The 20,366-nt window shown below is 41.7% G+C and overlaps 1 protein-coding gene across 1 annotated transcript in view; it reads right to left on the bottom strand.

Moving 5' to 3' along the window:
- FLT1 (fms related receptor tyrosine kinase 1) overlaps nucleotides 1-20,366 on the bottom strand; it is a 168,347-nt gene that overhangs the window by 68,486 nt on the left and 79,495 nt on the right. Inside the window, exons 11-13 of the mRNA XM_061171122.1 lie at nucleotides 17,876-17,990; nucleotides 9,853-9,961; nucleotides 3,216-3,524 (exon numbers count right to left, since the gene is read on the bottom strand). Of these exons, the coding sequence (XP_061027105.1) occupies nucleotides 3,216-3,524; nucleotides 9,853-9,961; nucleotides 17,876-17,990 (533 nt within the window). The remainder of the gene's footprint in view (nucleotides 1-3,215; nucleotides 3,525-9,852; nucleotides 9,962-17,875; nucleotides 17,991-20,366) is intronic.

Genomic DNA, 20,366 nt, shown 5'->3' with positions numbered 1-20,366 from the left:
ATAGTGTGAAATGCATGATAGCAACAATCCTTTGGCCTGTTTCAGTGTAGCTTTCCTAGTCTATCTCGCGCCCCCCCCCCCCCGGCAGACCCATTTTAATAGTTCTGGGTTTACATTCTGTCCAGTCTGTCAAATAGTTTTTCCTAATTGAAAACGCAGCCGTGTATCAAAATCTTCCATTTTGGTAATTCTTACATGCTTGATCATTACAATTTTGACATTTTTACACAGTCAAGACCCCAGACATATCAGTGAAACATGACAATAAAGAACAGTACCATATTACTATTTAGCATCTTTTACAGCCAACTTTGACACACCTCATTTAGAACCCAGAACAGACCCAGTTCACTGAGATATACTTGTAATAGCTTCCTCTAGCACATTTACTGTTTCCCAGGCATTAAATACGATAAAATAATCTATCATTGTCCATAGGTCTTATTAGAAGAAGGAAGTCTGAATACATGGCCTACCACACCCGAATTATTTTCGTAGCTACAAACTATAACATCAAAAACACAGACAGGATTTGGCTTCCCTGACAGGTGTTGTATTTGAAAACAATGCTTATATAAAAGAGAGCATCTTATTTTAACATAAACGTCACGTAGAACTCCCAAAGGCCCTATCTGTACTACACAAACTCCAGACAAGAGAAGCAGCCAGAAGGCTGCAGAACGAACAGAGGATTCTCAATGAAATACAAAGTTCATATCAACATGTCTGAAACATACAGTATGATGATTTTTTCTTTGTACCCATTTCTGGAAAAAAAAAAAAAAAAAGTTCTCATTTTTGGCAAGTTTCAAAATGACCAATCAACCGAGGAATTGTTTTTTAATCAATTCCCACTTTATAGTAATCTATTTTGGCATTTTCAATGGGAAAGGTACGTTGAACCCATATTTTTAAACCTAAGTTATTTGATGGAAATAGCTGCTTTCCAAAGTTTAGCAAAGTGGAGCTGATCCTTTCAAACTGAGAAAATCAGAACGAACAGAATATTTCTGCTGGTTATCAACAGCCAAAGATTGCTCCCCACCAGGTCCTTTTACTTCTCAGCCTTCGAGCCCAAGAGATCTGCCAGGTCCCACAAATACGCAGTTCCGATTCTCCATTTGGAAAGGGGACCGAGGAACCAGCCTCACACCCTCTATCCCATCTCAGTCATTCTCCATAGCAGGCTCTTGGTTCTTTCTCTTTTTCCTGTTGTCCTCCCCTTACACCACACCCAGAAGACTAACTAACAAAAATCAAAACCCCCCCAGTCCTTTTTTTTCCTTTTTGAAACTCTCTGGAAGGATTCATTACTCTATGGAATTCTTCAAATTATCTCCCGGAAGTACTTCAAATCATCTTCTGTAACTACTAAACCCTTCCCCTCCCTAGGAAATGATAGGTTTTGCATGTCCATTTCACCATGTTTTTCAAAAGTACTCCCTAAACCATTTCATTTGCTTTTTCAGCTTTAGTAAAAATTGAGCCTCCCGCCCCCCCCCCCGCCCAAGTCCTCTGGTACTAAGGCAGTTTCCTGAAGGAACACACTGACTTATAATGAACAAAGACGCCAGGCAAAAGAGCCATAGGTAAAATTTCCAGATACAATTGATTATTCTTTCCTTTGGGCTGACAACTTCCAGGTTACTAATTGTTTTCAGAGCATTTGGGGCTCCATAAAAGTGGCATTCTGGGGAAATGCTATTGTTTACTCCTTCACATTTGACAAAAGCAATTCCCACGTGAAAGACAAGTTTAGCCGTGGGACAGAGTCTGTTACCTAAAGGAGGAAACAGTCTGGTGAGTTCCCAAGCCTGAAAAGCTGTCATATTGTCACCTCCTGCAGAACAGCCCAGCCACTGTGTTCTCAGCCATGGCTATTTTGGTCATTATAGTTTGTTTTCCAATAGTTCAGGCAAGTCCACATATAATGATCAATCATAAATGAAAACAACAGAACAATGCATATGAAATTGGTGAAAAAGTCACTTTCCCCTCAAATGCAAGCTGAAAACAAGAGATGACCAATCTCTCTGGATTGAAAAATGGGGTGCATTTTAAAATGACTCTGAATTCTACTTCTGTAGTTTTGCCATTAATCCCCAGGAAAAAAATCCTATTAAATTTGCTTATGGGGAAAGTGGACTTTTTTTTTAATGGACAAATTTGAGATTGACATTTAGAAGAATGCATTAAACCTCTGGTCACAAGAGCCTTTATTTCCTTGATAAATTGATCACGGTACACAGTTGAATGCCATCCATTGGACAGGATAAAGTTCTTTAACCAGGGACAGAAATATTAAAAAACAAAGGCATGACCCACTTTTGTTCAGGTGCTGTCAATGGCTGTGTAGTCCACTCAGAGGCAGTGAGGAGAAAACCCACTGGACTTGTTGACTAGCTACTGGGATTGCAGGAGAGAACTGGGCTTGATCTGGGTGGACTTTCGTAATTCATACTGTGATAAAGCTTTAATACCTCCGAATGACACCAACACCTTGCACCTCTGGGGCCCATCTTAGACGCTCCAGTTTAAAATTAATGTGCTTAATATATAAAAAAAAAAAAAAGCATCTTCAAATAAATAAGCATTATAACTTGCTATCATCCAGGTGCTATTTACAAATCAAGAGCAGATGAAACAGTACAAAATAAAACCCGGCAGAGGTCCGACAGAGTCTCCAATTCAACTGTCCTCATTCTGAGCTGGCCAATGAACCGATTCATGTCCATCTTTGGCAGACACCAGCATCTGTTTAAATTATTCAGGTTTGGCAGCTTGGAAACATAAACATAAAAAGAGGTGGGCATTAAAGTGGAAGGAAAGGATCAGTCCCGAGTCGTTGTCTATCAGGCAGGAGAAGACAGCAAAGAGGAAAACACACAGAGAATGCGCTGCAGGGATCCTCCAAATCCAAACGTGCACCAGGTCGGCCCCAGAGAGCGGACCCCTCGGCCTGAACGGGGCGCCCAGAGCTGGGGGTCCCGGGGGGCTCATTGTTACTCCTATCATGGCCAAACTCATTTTGGGAGGAGCTTCTCCTCTGAGCCGGAAAATGAGCAACAGTGACAATAAATCAAGATGATATGACACAACTGTTACTTTGTAATGAGTCCTTTAATGTTTTACATTACTTTGTGAGGTACAATCATTCCTTGTGCTTTTAAATTTGGAGATCCGAGAGAAAACAGCCTTTTTGTTGCAGTGCTCACCTCTAATGGTCACTTCTTTCTTCTGGAGGATTTCTTCCCCTGTGTACATGTTCCTGGCTCGGCAGGCATAGGTGCCCGAATCTTCCAGGGAAACGTTCTTGATGACGAGGTTAAGCGTCACGGAGTACTCTTTCGTGATGGCCGTTTTTTGCTTGCTGATGCTGTGCTGCATGGTCCGGTTGTTCACTGCCCGCAGCAAAATCCAGGTAATGTCTCTGTACAAGAACTTGTTCACTGTGCAAGACAGTTTCAGGTCCTCTCCTTCCGTAGGCATTTTTTCCAAGTTAACATGAAATCCATTGGGCACATCTGGAAAATAAGAACAAAGGACTTGAGTGCATAGGAAAATCAATGTCTCATCCTGAGGACATATCTCATCCTAAGATAGTCAAGGATCTTAAGGATTGTTCCTGCACAAATTCAGCATCAACATTAAAAGGATGGTATTGGGCTTCCCTGGTGGCGCAGTGGTTGAGAATCTGCCTGCTAATGCAGGGGACACGGGTTCGAGCCCTGGTCTGGGAAGATCCCACATGCCGCGGAGCAACTAGGCCCGTGAGCCACAACTACTGAGCCTGCGCGTCTGGAGCCTGTGCTCCGCAACAAGAGAGGCCGCGATAGTGAGAGGCCCGCGCACCGCGATGAAGAGTGGCCCCCACTCGCCGCAACTAGAGAAAGCCCTCGCACAGAAACGAAGACCCAACACAGCCAAAAATAAATAAATAAATAAAATATTTAAAAGACACAGATAACAAAACTTATGGCAGCTAAAGCAATATTTAGAGGAAAACTTATAGCTATAATATAAAAAAAAAAAAGGATGGTATTTATCATTTTTTTTTTTTTTTTAAGGGGAACGGATCAGACACGGCAGGTAGGAACCAACTCAGTTCGTTCCATCAGAAGCGAGGCAGGAAATGCAAAATAGGACGTTATTAGGAGGGTACGCTTATTTGCTCAAAATTGCTCTTCAAAGTGGAATGCTTTTTTTTTTTTACAACTTGGGATGATAACCCATTGCTTTCTCATGTGCAGAACTCCTCCTGGTAAGTGGGCAAAATAGTGAAGGACTCTTAAGAGGAGTTTGTACTAGAAAGCACAGGTGCTTTGATAGCCAAACTTATTTAACTAAGTGGTGAACAAGTGAGAACAGGAAGTCCCAGGTCTGCGCTAGGAGACTCCAGTTAACACTTTAATCCTGAACTTTGGACTGATGGCATCCTCCTGCTGCTGGCCCATCACTTCCCCTTGCTCTTTGCTGGCACCAAGGGGTCCTTGCTCAGGTCCCCTTTTATGGTGATGGCTCTACTCAGACATAAAAGAGCAAGGTTCCTTCTGAAAATGCGGACAACTAATCTCGAAGAGTTGCTAGATTCCAAAGTGGGGGCAGAAGGTTTCTAAATCAAATCTGCTCTTAAAAAACATACTAAACATTTTCCTAAAAGGACTGCATCATTGAAAGTCATTTTCTCCAATGTCATTCCCAGGTAACCTTCTTCTCCATCTTCTTGGTGCCTCTAGCCACACCTCACGAGCTCTCCTCCTCAGCTTTCTTGACCTGGACCATCATTTAGCTTCTGCACTGAGAGTTCCTTAGTCTCCTTTTGGACCATCTCACCAGACGATTTTAGAATACCATTGGTTGTTACTGGCCCTGAACTGGCCTGCTCTCAAAACCCTCCCGTCGCTTGTTACAAGCGGCGTATCTGTACTTGAGCAAAGAACTGGGGCCAACATTTCACAAAGAACTTTGAAGATGAAAAGCGCTATGTTATGCTATTATTATTATTATCCTTTGCACACAAAGCTATAAAGAAACCTTTAAACCTTAAGGGGACAATAGTCCAAAATTAGATATCATATCAACTCTTTTCCTAAATCTCACTTTGCTTGTTTTTCTGATTTTTCTGGGCTTTGGCTTTATTATAAAGTGTCACGTCTGAAGAAATGCCAAAGTATTCATCTGAAACCTGGGAGCGGGGGGTAGCAGTGGTTTATGAAGCTGTCAATGACTGGAGAAAGAGGAGGCCAGTGGAAGTTTTCCTGCTTTTAAAATGAAAACCTAAGAATGTGCCAGAAGAGGCAGAAGCAGCTGACCATAGTTTTTTTAACATAACAATAAGGTGTCAGAAATAGCCCCTCTAATTCAGCATCTTTTTATATTTGGGACACTTTCCAAGCATGAGGAGTAAAACATCAGCCATCAACTTTTACCCAGATACGAGGGCAGAAGTCTTGTGCAGTGGTTGCAATCAAATTATTTCTTAAAAGACTGTAGGCTTCCATTTACGAAGTCCCATCCTGGTAGTTAGAACCCAAGTGGGTCCCAAGTAACACCACTGAGATCATGTAGAGAGTTTCTATTTACTTTAGTGATTTGAAACTTCCTGTGGAAATAGCTCACAGGTTTCCTGGTGGAAGATTTTGTTTATCTTTGCCAAGCACCACCAGGAATCTCAAAATAAAATGCATTTAGTGACATTGGGAAACCAGGGAGATAAGGCAGTGCTGTTCCTGTTAGACCCTCAGTAATTGCTAACACACCCATAGTCACGCTGAGTGCCAACAAAACAGCAAAAACACACACAGAGGAAAAGAGAAGAATCGAATCCGTTTTCAGGTCCGTTTCTCATAGGGGGACACGGTTCGGAGGCTAATTTGGTTTGTGTTGTCAGACGGCACTTAGAAATGATCTATTTCTCAGTATAGCCCCTCCGCTATTCTTTTCTGATCCATGGAAGGTGATAAATAAGATGTCCTAAACTAGGTAATGAATCCAGAGGGATTTTTCCCTTAATTCATGTCGATTTTTTTTTTTTAGCCTGAGTACAAAAACAGACCAAAGGAAGCATTGCCTTCTAACTGTCAAAATGAAAACAAGAAATCTTCCCACACTTAAGGATCTGTTGCAGATTCAGCCCATTCATCAGTAGCACCAACTAACACTCATCCATCTAACACATAATCACATCCACGGCATCTTAGGAGATGTTGTGGAGAAGACGCCACCCTTGCTCAGGAGACATCCCACCCAGGGTTAGGTGAAAGGGTAATGTATTTACAGAGGTGCACATTTGGGGGTGGACATCTTGACTTGATTGGATCAAACGTGTGAATTAAGTTCATGAAAGAGACAAGCGTAGAAATTAAAAGGATGAAAGGTATCTCCTTTGTCAGGTGGAAATAAAGGCTTTACTTCAACTAGAGAACAGAAATAGCATTCTCTAAAAAGAAAGTGAGTGGTGACTAGAAAGTTTTGCTCGTTTCAAATAGATACTATGGACAAGTGAATGGCAGAGTTGGAGTAAAGAAGCCGTGGAGGATGCCAATGGCCATAGCAAACTGGTTCACATCAGTTCAGAAGGCAGCTCTGTTGTTATTGTATTTTAAAGAAGGGGCAGCATGATTGAAATGAGGATCAGTACAGATGCAAATCTAGATCTTTTGATTTTGAGCAGTTAAATTTTAGACAGCTCTTTTAAAGCATGACCTGCACTAGGTCGAGTATAAGCATGGAACAAATACACATTCATTTTTCAGAAAATCGTCATGTAAGGTGCAACATTCCTAAAGAATATTTAGTCTCATCTCTAGTGAGGCTAAATCGCATGACAGAGATTTGAGTAAGAACAAAAGAAGAGTTTTAGAAATAATGAATGTAAGTAATCTATGATTACCCATCAAGACTAGAATTTTTCAGAACAGGGAGCAAAGAATTTAGGAGAATTATATTCCGGGCAATGGGGACTTGATTGGATGAATTTGTGCTCAGTTCTATGATTAAAGCTCTTAAATTTCTGGAGGAAAAATGTCGTGAGCTTCGAGTTAGGTATGTTGGAATAGAATTCCCATCGCTCCTTTCAATGGATGAGGAAAGGTTTCAAGCACTCTGTGGTTATAAACTGGATGATATGGTGGGAGGTGAAGGGGGATTTCTGCCTGAGGTCCGTAGGTGGTCAGCTGTATCAGCTAGGGCCCTTGCAGCAGCAATGCTGGGCACAGATACAGGCCGGAGCCATGAAGCGCTCGGGGGATGGGTGGGCTGGATGTTGGTGCTGCAGTGAATAATGGGCATCGATGAACCTTCCCGGGACTCATATCATTAGGGAAACGAGCAGGACGTGCCCTCAGTCAGGGCATCCTCTCCCAGTACTGCCTTCAGACCCAGGCAAGAGGGCTCTCTGTTCAGGCTGTACCCCTCCCCACAATGGAGAGAGTCTAGCGTGCTACCCCTGTACCTGTGCTACCCCCGCTCTTTATCTTTCGTGGGGCCCCTGGGGCCCCAGAATTCCCTGTAAAGATGATCCCAAGTCTGCTTCCAGACTGTCTCAGACCTCCTCCCCCTTCGCTCGGTCTGTCCTCCTGAGGTCAGACTGCTGGTCAGCCTGCACACTTATAGGGCCCAGGGAGACTGTCTGGGGGAGGGGTGGACAGAGTTTGGAGGTGTGGCCTGGGGAGACCATCCCCAGGAGTATACGGCCCCTTACCATGAGGGCCGAGCCAGGAGTGGAAGGAGAAGCCCGGTGAGCCAGGGGTGGGCTTCTCCTGCACCGCCAGGCACTGTCACACTCTGTGTAGTCCCACAGCTCTAGATCTGTGCCTGACTTTCCAGGCCATCGTGAAAGTATCTTTGTCCACCAGGGGCGAAAACATATTTCACAGCTTGTTCATGTGATTTAGAACTTGTAAGTGGTTAGACGTATAGTCTGTGGGCCTCTGTTGGTCGTCTTGCCTGTCCTCTTCTTTCTACCCACAGGACCACCTCAAGTCCTGCTTCCTTCTCAGAGGCTTAGAGCCACACTGTACAATACAGGGCTACCTGCAGCTACTGAGCCTTGCAAGTATGGTCAGTGTGACTGAACTGAATTTCATTCAATTAGTTTTATCTTATTTCAATCCCGATTTTAAAAACCGAAGCGATGTAACATTTTAAAGAATACTGATGACAGGTTAAAATGATAACATGGGATCTGTTGGGTGAAATAAAATGAATTTCACTTTTTTCTTTTTACTTGAAAAAAAAAAAAGGTCACCAGAAAATGTTAAATTCTGTATGTGGCTGACATTTTTATTGGTGGCACTGGCTTAGCATTGGTAAATTCATCTGTCACATTATTTCTGCTCATTCCTTTTGATGCTAGGATACAGGTAACATTTCTTCTTTGTGTTCAAACTGTCAGTGTTCAAACGGTCTTCCTAGAAGGACAGGGCCTCCTTGCTATCTCTTTGAACGCTCAACACAGGGTTGAACTGTCCTGTTTAATAGTTAGTGCTCATTAAACTTGTATAAACGTATTGAATGTTAAGAATAGAAAAGGAATGGCTCGATCTTTTGTACTCTAAATCACAGAGACAGTGGCCGTGGACTTGGATGGTTAGGGTTAGCTTGTTTCCCCCCAAATATAAAGGACAACACAAACCTTTGGACTTAATTAGTCTAAATCATCTGAGGTTGATTAAAGAATTGGTATGTGTGAAACTGCCCTCTGAATCCTTCTCTAAATAAAGGCCTTTTCCTATTTGGAATGAATGCAAAGATGATTTTATCTCCGCTTCTCGAATATTGAGGGTATAGGGACTGACTTGGTTTTCAGAGGCTCTCCACCTCTCTAAACCCCATTTCCTCATCTGGAAAATGCAGGGCTATAATGTCGAATAGCCCCTAAAAGTCTCTTCTGGCTCTGACATTCTGTGAGAACCTACCCAAGGATCTCTCCCCTGGCACAGCTTCTCTGAGGGTCAGCTAACTTGCCAGAGGCTCCCTGTGATCTGGCAACCCATACTTCTCATGAAATTGGACATACCTATTTCTTTCTGGAGAACTCAAGGCAACTGCTACAGCCTGCCCCAGGCAGTGTGAAGTTTCCAGAGAGTTGGCCAACTGCCCAGGTTTCCTCAGAAAATTGGGGGAGTGTGGAGCCAGGCAATTGTTTTTATACTTTGAGCTACTTAGTTCCTTCCTGTACCCATGGAGGGACATAGGGAGTGCCATTTGTGTACCTTGGAAGTTATAAGATTTGCAGACACCATCATATTTAAGGTTGAAAATTCTGAAATGCTACCAAAAAATAGCACACTAAAAATGATCAACCAAGCTCAGGTTCAGATTTCTTTAGGAGAGCCTCGTGCCAAAAAGCTGAAATTCAGTTGTGAAACATTTGCTGTACAGCAGAAATTAACACAACACTGTAAATCAATGATAACATCCATTAAAAAAAAAAGTTGTGAAACAATTCGCCTCTTGGGTTACAAAGATGTCATCCCATGTATTATAATTGGTTTCCTTCACTATTATTGAACAACCACTGTGTGCCAGGCCCTGTGCTGGGGACTGTAGGGTGTTCAAAAACGAACATGACAAGATCCCAGATTCACAATCAAGCCTAGGAAAGAGATGTACACAAATAGCTCTAAAAGGGAATTCAGGGAAATAACTCTTTAGGAGACCCAATGACCCAATGATGCTGTAGAAAACTATTCCTGAGAGCAAGGATGAAGGTACTCAAAGTTGGACAAGTCTATGGAATTTTTTTTTTTTTTAAATAAAACTCACTCAAGTGCACTAAAAGCAAACAAGATTGGAAGAGAGACTTGAGGTCACTGGGCTGTCTTCGTGAATATAGGACATGTGGCTTACCTGTGATGTAAAAGTTTATGTTTCTTTCCACAGTCCCTACTTTATTGGCAGCTATGCAACTGTAGATTCCAGAAATTCTAGAGTCAGCCACAGCCAAGGTGCTAGCCGTCTGCAAAAGAAAAGGCAACTTTAGCGACAGGACGAAGAACCATTGGACACCCCCTGAGATATTTCTGAGGGGGACATGATGGGGCTATTCCATTGCCTCAACAGAGGTAGAACTGCACACGTGGTGGTTACCAGAAACTCTCCCCTTGCCGAGCCTCAGCAAGAATGGAAAAACAACAGGAAAGCAGGTCCTCAGGAGACCGGGGGCTATGACATCCGACTCGTATGAGGGCTTCAGGCTTATTTATCTCGTGCTGCTGGCGTAACAATTACAGACCTGAAGCCCAGATGCGGGACAGCACGTCCTACCCTATGAGGTGGTCAGGGCCACGCCAACGAGAGGGGGAGGTCCAGGCCTTCCCTTTTGTTTGGATGACCTGCGATCACGAACACCACTTGGTAGCAGGAGCCTTCTTTGCCGTCTGGTTCTGTAACCGGTGTGTTAAGTGAGCAAGGACAGAGGAGAAAGGCTGGCTGAACCATTTCTTTTCTGGGACGTGGCACTGCAGCCCTAATAGTGCAGAAGGAGGGGCGGAAACTCCCTACGACTCTCGCGGGTGTTTGTAAATTACTGAATTTCTCAGCCTGTCAATCCCTGCTCTGGAAAATGAAGATATAAATGATGGGTTCACACAGCAACGTCGTTTCACTAGGTTTTAGCGCTGCTCTTTGGCAGATGAGCCCCTAAAAAGCCAGGAGGAGTCAAAACCATGTGAACTTGAAAGCACTTTCCAAACTATGAGGTTGCAAAAAGTAATGTCTCAAAAAAAAAAAAAAGAAAAAAAAAGAACCACAGATTTACACAGCTTAAAGATTTGCATGGCTGTCTTCTTTTAAAGATAAAAATTAGTAGCATGAAATGAATTGTTGAGAATTTTAAAATTTAACCCAACCTTTCAAAAAAGTAATGCATACTATACATGAAAAAAAAAAATGAAACAGCTAGTAAGTTTTTCATATTTAAAATTACAAAAAAGGTTGATCCAGTTACTTATAAATCGTTGCAGCCTACCTCCTAGGACACAAAGAACTGGTCATAAGCTCTGATATTGGAGAGGCTGTGCTGATGCTTCCAGACTAATGGGGTGTCCTGGCTGGAAGAGAACGATCCGGTCACTTACAGGTTAACGTGATACATACAGAGAGGCTGAACTGTGACAGCAGGCTTTCTAAGATAGTAACACAAATTCTACAAAGGGTCCTAACATTTTTCTAAGTTGCTAAGTTGTGCGGTAGGCACTTGACTCGTATTCTCATATCCCTTACAAGAAATTAAAGTATGTCTGTCTTTACAGATCAGGAAGACTAAAAAATATACTCCTAGTTTTTTTAGCCAGCAACTTCATTGCTCCAAATTCTCTGTAATTTCCACTACGGTACAGTTGATATTTCATGATGATCCCTTTTCTGTTTGTTAGATCTGTTTAATTACATCTACCCACATATCCTCTGTGTATTACTGAAATTCTGGGAGATGAGAGTGTCTGCAATTTGTGGCATTTTCATTCAATGTAGCAGATACTGATTATTCGTTAAGGCATCGCCCAGACGTTGTAAAGGAGACGGAGGGGAGTATGACACAACCCTTATTCTTAACTTGAAGGACTACTTCTAGGTCACAGGGAAGAATTTCCCTACTTGAAGCCCAAGTATATATTATTCTCTCTTTTACAAAGAAACACTCTCACAAGGGCAAATAACCAGTGGAGAGAGTATGAGAGAGAGCTCAGGTGTCTCTTTCTCTATTTTGATTACTAATCATTATAAGAGGCAGGGAATAAAAAAATTCTGGGTGGCTGTTTAATTATTGCACCCACCACTTCAGAGTTGTGGAGGAAAAAGTAGCTAGAAGAGAAGCTTGTAGGTGAGAGGTGGAAGGACAAGAGAGATCACCAAGTGAGACTCTGACTCCTGTAATTTTCTCAGGAGACGAGCTCAGATGCTTGTAAGCAGCATGAACAGGGTCAGAAGAGGCACAGTCATGGAGACCTCACAGCCCCTCTGCTGTTTGCCTCTCAGCTCCAGCACAGCTTTCCTTACGAAGTTAGTGCTCAATGTTTATCCTAAAGGGCCTCAGCAGAGCCTTATTTAGACTCTCAGATTATTGCTGCCCAATAAATCAGCGAACAACTCATTTCTGTTTGGCTTGAACATTTGAAATTATGAACAACGATTACCTGAATCTGAAAGTTGCATTTGGATTTCTATTAAAATTATTTTGATTTCACTGAGAGCAGGGCAACCGAGAACCAGAAGTGGCTTTCATGGCAAGGGCAAGTCAATTCAGATGTGCACACTGGCCATATTTAAGGCCTGTGTCAGGCAACCGGGGGAGGGCTGTAGCCATTCTACAACACTCCGAAAACAGATAGCTCAGGATTTCTGTATAATCGGAGAATAAAACTGAGGTCCACAGAAGTGAAGTGAATCCAGGCCACACGATGAACCATGGAGATAACAGGTGCATCTGAGTCTCTTGTTTTGCCTGAATGACCTCTTCCAAGACTGACACCTTACCCCCAGTAGAGCCTGCCCCAGGACTCACCTCTCCAAAGTTTCTATTAAAATTGAACTAGGAAATGACATTGATGGGAGCTTACATTACTTCTCTGTTTCTGGGTACCTTTATGTTACCCTTGCTGTGTGCCAGACAGTGTGTGGGGCATTACCTCATTTAATTAATCCTCCCTGGAGCCCAGTGACGTGGGTGTATTACTTGTTCTACAGAAGAGTCAACTGAGGTTATAGAGGTTAAGTGATTCACTCAAAGATCCATAGTTATGGAGCAGCAGTTATGCCCAGGTTTGTCTGACGCCAGTGCCTGCTCTTAATCTACACGAAACTGCTGCTTGCCTTCAAACCCTTTAAATCTAATAGTACAGATCTATTGGTAGAGTTCTGTCTCCGCTTTGAGTTGGATTTTCTCTCGAGAATACCTCCTTTAATGAGCAGACATGGTCACTACAACAAGCTCAATGCTACTGTGTACAGAAATACTAGTTTCTTTTAGTATTTTATACAAGTTGCAAGCTGATACAGTGTTATACGGTTTGAAAATATGATTGATAATGGACAAGTTGTAATTAGAGAAGAACATTTTAAAATAAGATGGAACTTACATCCTGTGAGCAACGTTATTCAAAATGATCTGATTTCTAGAGGACTTTTATTTTTCTAGAGTATATTTTTAAGCTATAAATTAAAACATGTTCATGAAAAAACTATGACACTTGAAGTATAAACTCTATAGGGTCAGAAAAGGGAGGTCAAGTGTGAGTTGGAGGTGGGTGTAGTTTGGACACAAGAGAACTTCTCACAGGACAGGAGTCTCTTGGGTTAAGGGGACAAATCTGATCCCCGGCGGTCATGACCAAATACTATTGTTTCAAGAGGGAAAAAATGGAAATAACGTAACAGATGGAACAGCAAATATCAACTTAATACTTGAAAAGAGAAAGTATTTCAAACTCAAGAATTTGAGTTGTAGCACATGTTTGAAATTATCATCATATATTTTATAAGGTACACCAAAAGAAATTCCCAAGCCTGTCTGCTTGTATCCATTCTAGAATTAGTTTCCATTTGCCACAGTTTTTTTTAGTTCTGAACCCACACTTTGGGTGCCTCTGTTTTCCCTGCGAGGACCTCAAGGATTAAGATATTAGAAACAGACCCTTAAAATCCATTCTCCGGGTTCTTCTGTATGACCCAGGAACGCTGGTGAACACTTGTCGTCAGGTACTGTAAATTTGGAAGTTATTCATACTCCTTCCTTCCTTCCCTTTCGCTAAGCATTAGTGATTCACTAGTGCAATGTGGTTTGAACCTCATGGAACAGAATGGGTGGGATGATGTGTAATTCAGCCTAATTTCCAGCACCCGCCTTTAAAAAGATCTATATACGGAACAGTGATTTTATTCTCGGATGTTTCTACTACAGTTTCCTTTGAAGTGTTTCAGGGAGAAATAAAAGCAGATATGTAAAGGTCAGGGAAGAATCTAAAATGATCCTAGGGTGGTGCATTTGAGCCAACTGATGGGAAATAGAATGTGAGAAGTTAGACAAGGTCGGGGAGTGTGTGGGAGAGCGGAACCCAGGCTGTAATCCCGGGATGAGGCATTCATGCTTCGGTCGTGGACGTGTCTTTTACGGTACACACATTTCTCAATGAAACCTCAAAACGATTTCAATGGAAATGTTGCTAAGATGTTAAATTGTCATGGTTCTCCAGCCTCACAGAATTAACGCTGTAAAATGCATTTCCTGTGTATTTTTTCCTAACACAGGGCTCCTCCTACTTCCTGCCCCAAGTCTACAAAGTCTGGCAAACCCACTGAAACCATACCAAAGCTCCATGTTTGCCGTTAGCAACTCCAATTGATGACTTCACTTCTCACAGATCTGGGCCAAAACCTGGCCATAAGGAGACTGAATTTTATTGTCTCGTGCAGCCTTCCTTGGGTTAAACAAAACAAAACACAACGGGGGGTGGGGCGCGGGGGGGGGGGGGAAGCAAGTCCCTGAAAGCCAGCAGGTGCTCGAGCAGGACCTCGCTCCACTGATGGCTGGAGCGGGATCCCGGGCATGCCGACTATATGACTATAGGGAAAAGCATCTGTGTGCTCTAAGCTGGGACTTTCATTTGCTTTCTTAACATGAACAGAAAAGAAAAGCAGTTTTAATTGTAAAGGAAATAACAATGCAAAGAATTCTGAGATAGCAAAACTTCCATCTGTCATCTGAAAGACGTTTTTCACACACACACAAAGATATATTAATAGATGCTAAAAGCAAAATTAGTAAATTCTTCTAAATTTAGGACATGAAATTAATAACTCAAAGTCTCATTTGTTACAGTCACTACTAGGATATGTATATGTGTGTGTGTGTATATATATATATGTATATATACACACACTTCATTTAGAAGGAGTATTAAAAGTTTTTTCAACACAGTTGTTTAATAAGTAGTCTTCATTGCATATGTTAACAATCAATTGGGGGATTGCATTAGGGAATATAAGACAATCATCTTGATAACAGGCAAACGAGATAGGTCATATGTTAGGAGCTCCATTTTTTGGGGGAGAGAACTCAGGTTCAGAGAGGTGAACTGATTTGCACGTGGTTACACACAATAGAAAGGGCAGACCTTAACCCATGCTCTGCAGGTTGGATGGCCCAAGGGCCAACTGGGTCTGGAGGTCTCTGTTTAAAAACTTGGTGTAACTATAGAATTACAATAAATTTGTTTCAAGCACACATGGAAAAAATCAGGGAAGATTCTTTATCTCACCCGGGTTTTGTCATGGAGGCAGGTGGCTACTTCATGGTTCAGGCTTATCAGAAACATCACCTAGCTTTTTCATTTTCTATTTTCTATCGTATGTGTTTTTGCGGCTAGAATACCACAAACCGGACTAGAAGTTCTTCGGAATTAAGCTCATAAATTCGGGTTTTAATATCCAGCAGTTAACAGTACAAGCACCTGATAGGGTCAGGGAAAGGCAAAATGAATCGACACAGTCAAGGGCATCTTGAAATTTTCTAGTACTTTGTGACAACTAACTTGCTTTCTACTCTGAGGCAATTTCCTTTTTTTTCAAAAATGCAGTGTCACTCAAACTTTCGAGTTTACAGAATTTCCTCTTTTCTAAGTATTTCATTAAACTGCTGTCTCATCAATAGCTACACATCATGGAATGTTTTAAACTACAGTTTGTTTGCATTTGAGAAAAAGAAAAGACTTGTAAGCCACCTACAGCTTACTGCAGTGGTTAGAAAAACTTTTCCTGAATCCTTGACAAGTGATTGCTGATATTATCATGCAAGCCATCACCATCTTAACTAATTTCTGTATTGGCTTAGTTGGCAGAGCCCTGGGTTTTGGCAATGAAGACTTTGGTTTGAGCTTCTCATGTGCCACTTTTAAGCTGTGTGACTTGGAGTTAATCATCTTATCACCTCAGTTTTTCTTATCTTTAAAATGGAGATAGCCACTCTGGCCCACCAAAGAATGATGTTGACATAAGCGTATGTCCAAAAGTTTTCCATCAGGAAGAATTCAGATGTTATTTGTTATTATGAAGTCCTACACGGAGAATGATGCCATCTATTTTGTTGCCTTCAAATGCAAATATAGCTGAACAGATAAATAAGCATGATCACACTTAAGCAGATAATACCCATATTAACAGACTACTCCAAATCAAGATATGCATGTAGAAGTAGATATTCTAGCAAGGGGTGATTTGATATGGTTTTTTTTTTCCTTCTTAAAGCATCACTACCCCTGTGCCTGATAATAGCAGATTTTGGAGTTGCATTTTTCACTAATTCGACAGAGAAGAAAACCACCAGGTCTGAGATCTGCTGAGATTTGCCTGGTTCACAAGGTATCAGCTAGTGTTGAGGTTAAGGGAGTGGAGAAAATATGTCCAAGAGCAGAAAAGGTGCTCCTAAACCCTGACTAGGTCAGGGAACCTTTCTTTTAAACTGAGGCATAACTCACAAATAACATTATATTAGTTTCAACATTTGTATATGTTGCAAAATGATCACTACAATAAGTCTAGTTAACATACAGCACCACACGTAGTACAAAGGTTTTTCTTTCTTGTGATAGGAATTTTTAAGATCTAGTCTCTTAGCAACTTTTAAGTGTGCAATTCAGCAGTATTAACTATTGTCCTAATGCTGTACATGGCATCCCAATGGCTTATTTATATATTATACGAATTGGAAGTTTGTACCTCTTAACCCCCTTCATCCATCTTGCCTACCTCCTGCCTCTGGCAACCACCAATCTATGAGCTTCTTTTCTTGTTTATTTGTTTTCGTCTACATATAAGTGAGATCATACAGTAGCTGTCTTTCTCTGTCGGACTTATTTCATTTAGCATAATGCCCTTAAGGTCTGTCCATGTTGTCACAAATGGCAAGCTTTCATTCTTTTTTATGGCTGAATAATATTCCACTGTGTATATAGACCACATTTTCTGCATCCATTCATCTGTCGATGGACACTTAAGTTGTTTCCATATCTTGGCTGTTGTGAATAATGCTGCAGTGAACACGTGGGTACCTATATCTTTTGAGTTAGGTTTTTGTCTTCTTCAGACAAATACCCAGAAGTGGAATTGCTGAATCATACGGTAGTTATATTTTTAATTTTTAAAGGAACCCCCATACTGCTTTCCATAGTGGCTGCACCAATTATATTCCCACCAATAGTGCACAAGGGCTTCTGCACATCCTCGCCAACATTTGTTATTTCTTGTCTTTCTGACAATAGCCATTCTGACAGGTGTGAGGTGATATCTCATGGTGGTTTTGATTTGCCTTTTTTCAGTCAGGGAATCTGATACACTGTGTGTGTTTGTATACCCCAACTTAGGCTTCGCCCATGGGAAAACAGAGGGGAAAACAAGATATTTTGTGAAATGGAAACATTCCATTTTAGCCTAGAGTTTTGTACTAGCTTTTGCTTACTGACCTCCCACTTTATTTATGTCAGAGGTTCTCAGTTCTGGTTACGCTAGAATCTCCCAGGGAGCTTTTGTGAACCCTGGGCTCCACGCTAAAGATTCACATGTAATAATAATTGGTAAAGCATACTACTGTGCAGCCAGAGTTGAGAACCACTGATGTGGACCAGTTTGATGTTCAAGAGGCATTTCTACCTCTTCCATTAGGACCAAGGACTCACTCCTTTGGGACGGGTGCTCAGTTGGGTGTATACAGCAGTTTGAGTAGCCTCAGTGCATCGCTCTGTAAAGACATACTACTGCTTTTCTTCTCTCCGAATTTTTGCTTGAGCATTTGAATTCCTTCTGGCTCTAATAAACCCAGAACTGGGAGCTGAGTGTGTGCTTTTAGAATAAATATCCCCATGCTTATTTTGACAAACAGTACCTTATTCTTTCCTTCTAAGACTGCCGTGCGCTGAGTGATGCTCTCAATTCTGTTTCCTACGGTGCTGTCAGGATCCAGGATAAAGGACTCTTCATTATTGGAGCAAAAGTCATACCTAGTTTTAAAAAAAGTAAGCCATCACTATGTTGCTTTGCAGCATGGTCTAGCCCATGGTGACCGGTGAAATGAAAACCATTAAGACCTCAGATAACAAAGTCACAATTTTCTTCTTTTCCTTAGATTTTTTTCCCCCCAATATCCATCCTCAAAACTTAAAAACAGCAGACAGATTTTGCCTGATCGGCAAAAAAACAAAAAAAAACCCCACACCAGTGTATCTCCATATTATCCTTCCTGTTCTAAATGTTAAATACTAAATAAAAATGCATAAATTAAAAAATCTAGTATCTAGATTTTAATTAGTTCCTAGTGGAAGAAACATGCAAACACGGAAAAAACGGAAGTTATGTTAATGAATGTAAACCTCAGGGAGATAACAGCATTTCACAGCTATAAAAGGCTGGCATTTAATGAGAATATTCCATTATACAGCTAATTTTTTCCAGGGCTAATTAAGTGTATATGGAAACACACATCATGGAGCAGCTATTAAATTCAGTCTATTTCTTTTCAAGTTTTGGAGTATCATGGCAAGCTCCTTAACATCTCAGGCCTCAAGTGTTTAATTATAGAATACGTGTGTTGAAGTTGTTTAAGATCTTTTTTGCTTCTAAAAGTCCACGAAATCTCACTCTCTTACTGTTTAAACTAGCTGGAGGAGTACCATTTTAAAGAGAGATTCCAACCTATATCTGAAAGTATGTTCTTTCAAACACCTGATTATCAGTAGGTGCCTGTCAGTTTACTACCTAAATCATTGGTGTAAATATCTATTGATCATTTATTATGTTTCTTCATCTCTGTTTCATTTACTTCTGCTGTGATCTCTATGATTTCTTTCCTTATACTAACTTTGGGTTTTGTTTGTTCCTCTTTCTCTAGTTGCTTTAGGTGTAAGGTTAGGTTGTTTATTTGAGATTTTTCTTGTTTCCTGAGGTAAGACTGTAATTGCAATAAACTTCCCTCTTAGGACTGCTTTTGCCGCGTCCCATAGGTTTTGGACCGTCGTGTTTTTGTTGTCATTTGGATCATTTATTATGTTTCGTGTATCCTAGGTTCCACATGAATAAAAAATCCAAACAACAAAAAGGACACTTACATCCACTCTGACCCGGGCAGTGCAGTAGTATTTCAATATGCCTTTTCCCAAGCCAACACCCACAAAACTGCTGCCAGACCAACCCCCTGAGCATTTGGGGTTTTAGTGGAATCCTCTTTGCTCCAAAAGCTTCAACAACTGTATTGAAGAAAGCCCAGGCTTCCGTGACTGGAGTCAAGGCCATCCAGAGTCCATTCCCTACCTGCCTTTTTCAACCTTACCGCTACAGACACGTTTCCTCACAGGAAAACCACAGTTTGGTTCAGCTACTTCAAAGAAGACTTGAGTCCTAGAGCTGCCCTGACTTCTAGCTGTATGACAGTTTTCTCCTCTGAAACATACAAATAAAATTATACCTGCCCTGTTAATCTCATGGGATTATACATGTGTTAAATGACCTAATTTAATTGCGGAGGTTTTGTAAATTAAAGACACCCTGTGGCTCGGGGTGTACACACCTGATTCCTTCATCTTCACACACCAGTTACTGCTGCCTCGATGCCCCTCACCACCGGCCCGATCTCCTCCAAGCAGCTTATTTCTGATCACTGTGAACCCTTACGGCGCACAGGATCAGAACCACTTGATGAGCCTATAGCTAGACCACCTTAACTTGTGCTGTGATTTCTGTTTGCATGTCCTGCCCCAACAGGTAGTGAACTGCCCAGAGCCTAGCTCTGTACCATCACGTATGACAAACGCAGGTGCTAAGTGGACACTGCAGGTGATTTGCTTTCTACCACTTATGAACATTGATTCCTTTTTTAAAAAAATTTATTTATTTATTTGGCTGTGCCAGGTCTTAGTTGTGGCAGGCGGGATCTTTAGTTGTGGCATGTGGGATCTAGTTCCCTGACCAGAGATGGAACCCAGGCGCCCTGCATTGGGAGTGCAGAGTCTTAACCACTGGACCTCCAGGGAAGTCCCGAAGGCTGATTCCTTTAAAGCAGCCTTTTGAGATTTAAATATGGATTTTTGGGGGGACACGAAGCAAATATACAAAGAGCTATTTTATGTGCCTCAAAAAAAACCCATCTGTGGGTTCCCAAGGTGTTTCTCTGCCAGACTGGGTAGCTTAAGAGACAAGCGCGCGTAGGAACTGGCGTGAGTGCCTGCAGGCACCTCACCGCCTTTGCTGCTTTCCGATCGCCTTATGGATTGATGCTGTTCATTTCTGTATCTCTCTTCTGGATGCAGTCTTTCTTCCTACCTCCCAGCCTAAAGAATGAGGACCTTGTAAGGCAGGGAAGTGGTTATTTGTTTGATTACTTG

The sequence above is a fragment of the Eubalaena glacialis genome, chromosome 16 (assembly GCF_028564815.1).
Source record: "Eubalaena glacialis isolate mEubGla1 chromosome 16, mEubGla1.1.hap2.+ XY, whole genome shotgun sequence".
NCBI classification, from domain to species: Eukaryota; Metazoa; Chordata; class Mammalia; order Artiodactyla; family Balaenidae; genus Eubalaena; species Eubalaena glacialis.
The sequence above is the reverse complement of the archived record's forward strand: the minus strand, read 5'-3'. Positions and strand labels throughout refer to the sequence as shown.